Source organism: Notothenia coriiceps, unplaced genomic scaffold (genome assembly GCF_000735185.1).
Source record: "Notothenia coriiceps isolate Sejong01 unplaced genomic scaffold, NC01 NC01_scaffold00032986, whole genome shotgun sequence".
Taxonomy (NCBI): Eukaryota; Metazoa; Chordata; class Actinopteri; order Perciformes; family Nototheniidae; genus Notothenia; species Notothenia coriiceps.
The window spans coordinates 1,341-4,113 of record NW_011365687.1 but is presented as its reverse complement, the minus strand read 5'-3'; the positions used below and the strand labels follow the sequence as shown (position 1 = coordinate 4,113).

The window sequence follows — 2,773 nt, the reverse complement described above, 5'->3', positions numbered from 1 at the left end:
GCACGGTCACATGACTTCACGACACCACCGCTAAGCTAAAGGTGGCTAATGTTGGGCGTGATTACGTTCAGTCGTCTCATTTAGACACTTGTTACCAACCTCTGTTTTTAAATCCACCAGTGGGGTATTTACTGATGTAATTCATGTCGTAGAACAAAAGTCTCTTCTGTGTTAACCACAGGCCAAAAACACATTTATAAAACACTTCAACACAAGAGAACAGGAAGTGCAAACATGCCTCTAACTTCAGGGTTTAGGACTCATTCCTGCACCACTCTAATGCTGCTTCATCCCTTGTGTAACAGGAACTCATGTGTTCTCGCTTTCTGCATCTCTCTCCACTCTCCTCTAATAGAAATGTCTGTGTTGGCAGGGAGTCCCCGAGCTACAGCCTCTGCGCTGCACTTCCCGTCTCCCTCCATCATCCAGCAGTCCAGCCCCTACTTCACCCACCCCACCATCCGGTACCACCACCACCCGGGACAGGACCCCCTGAAGGAGTTCGTGCAGTTCGTCTGTGCCGACGGATCAGGGCAGTCATCCGGACAGGTAAGGACGTTTAAACTGTAGCTGCACATGTGCCGCACCTCGCATGCCTTCGAGTTGCAGGATTCTTCCCTCGGGTTATAGTGTTTGATGCAGTTAGCAATTATAGTGATTATTAAAAAGAAAGTAGAAGAACATCATAAAAAGGTTTATTGCCGAGTATTGTATAATTGTGCATTCATAAACACAGTAGGAGTTAAGTTGTAAAATAAGAGGTAACAATTAAAAAATACATTAAAAAATAAGACAAAATGTTCAAATATGAATCTGCAAAAAATAGTGATTAACAATTAACTGTAAAACATTGGACTATATATAAGCATATCAGTGCTGAAATGTGATATGGAAGCTACAATAATTATTATCATTAGCAACCTAATTATACAATTTGACAACTACTGTTCTTGGTTTCAACATGTAAGTACTAAGGAATTTATAGCATTGGAATTTTACTTTGAAAACCATTTGTCTAATTTATTGTGGTTTGATTTCCCGTTTTTCAAATTCAGAAAAATTCACATGTTCTGATGTTTTCATCTCAAGTTTGGTTTGTTGGATCCAGTGGATAAATTCTAATTTAAAGAAACACGGCTTGGTTTGAATTGATATATTAGATTTGGATTGATCTGAATTTGAACCTACGTTTTCCGAGTTATTTTTAAATATGTTTTGAATTTGTAAACCTGAGAACAAACTTGAAATGGAGTTTTGTAATCTGAGAATTCACAGGAATGCAAACCACAGAAAAAATTCAAATACTTCCAATGTTATGTTTGCTTACATTTCTAAATAAGAGTGCTCAAGGTGAACACAGAAACACACCTCACAAGTAAACACACCAGACATTTGTTTACTCAGTCAGTCTACAAATCTTTGTATTGTCTTGTCAATGTCATTTTTACTGTTTCAGACCCCAATGTTTTTCCCTTCCTCACCTTTTTCTTATTTTTTATTTATATTTCGCTCCACCAAACCCCCTCAGAAGTTCTCATCAGAGTGAATCAGTCACAGAAACCTCCCGTCCTGTGTTGTTGTTCCATCGTGTTTCTGTTTCCATCTCTAGCCGATTTCACTCGGAGTTTGGTTGTTTGGTGCTGGTATCGTTGGTGGTGTTGTGCTTGTGTAGACGAGTCCCATGGTTTTTTGATTTCTTGCCATCTTCTTGGAAAAACCCAGTCAATAATGTGCTCACTTCCCTCCTCCTCCACCCACCACAGACCTCCTGCTGTGGAGCCTCTCACCTCCCTCTCAAACCCCGTGGTGATTATTATTTGTCACACCTCCATAAAAGATCTACATACATAATTCCTTTGGTTGTTTTTTTCCCACCTTCCTCCCTCTTCTCCACCATCCCCTCCTTCCGTCATGGATATTTTTTTGGAGCTCCTGAGCCGCGTCCATTTCTTTTTCCATCCCGTTTTTTTGCGGATTGTCGCATGTCGTCCTCCTGACCCTATTTGTGTGTCTGCAGCCAAACGGGAGCGGCCAGAGCAAAATGCCGGGCTCCTTCTTGCTGCCTCCACCTCCCCCAGTGGCCCGCCCAGTGCCCCTCCCCATGTCCGACTCTAAACCCAACAGCACGCCCCCCGACGGCGGACTCTCCTCGCCCGCATCTCCGTGTAAGTGACCCCGCAGAGACAAAAACCAAACCGACAATAAAAATCCCCGAAACCCTCTCCAGTGAAAAAAAGACCCCTCCTGCCATTGTTCTTCCTTACAACTTCGTGCCCAAAATTGTTCCTGTTTATCCAACATCTCACCCTCCGTTAACCGTGGGAAGCTAATGGAAACCCGCACAGGACAAACTGTGGAGCTCAGAGTAGATCAAGGACACGTATTTATTTTATAACGGACTCCTGTGGTGCTCCTCAGGGCTCTGTATTGGGCCCCCTCAGTTTGAGTCCATTCTGTGTTGAGGAAACTGCAAAACCAACCAAGTTCTTTCATTTCATGATGGACTCACTAGCAAACCTTACAAATAGATTGATTTATTGTTCGATGTGAAGAGCACAAATAGAGTGGTGCAGGGATGAGTCCTAAAACCCGCAAAATACATTTTACTACTTCAGGTTCCTTGGTCATGAAGTCAATGGTCTTTTGAACGTGTTTTTTGAACGCCAAGCCTAAAATAAGGAAATAACAAGCTGAAGATTCAAGGCTTTATCATCAAGTGCTCAGCAGCTACAGTGTAGATATGTCAATGAAAAACTGAAGTCACAGGCTCCTC

The 2,773-nt window shown here is 42.5% G+C and overlaps 1 protein-coding gene across 1 annotated transcript; it reads left to right on the top strand.

The window, feature by feature from the left end:
* Positions 1-318: 318 nt before the first annotated feature.
* On the top strand, positions 319-2,165 carry LOC104961266 (nuclear factor 1 X-type-like; the record flags this gene model as incomplete). Its single annotated transcript, XM_010789525.1, has 2 exons — positions 319-549; positions 2,018-2,165. Coding segments are annotated over exons 1-2 (340 nt in total), but the record flags the coding sequence as incomplete, so codon positions are not given.
* Between the last annotated feature and the right edge of the window lie 608 nt (positions 2,166-2,773).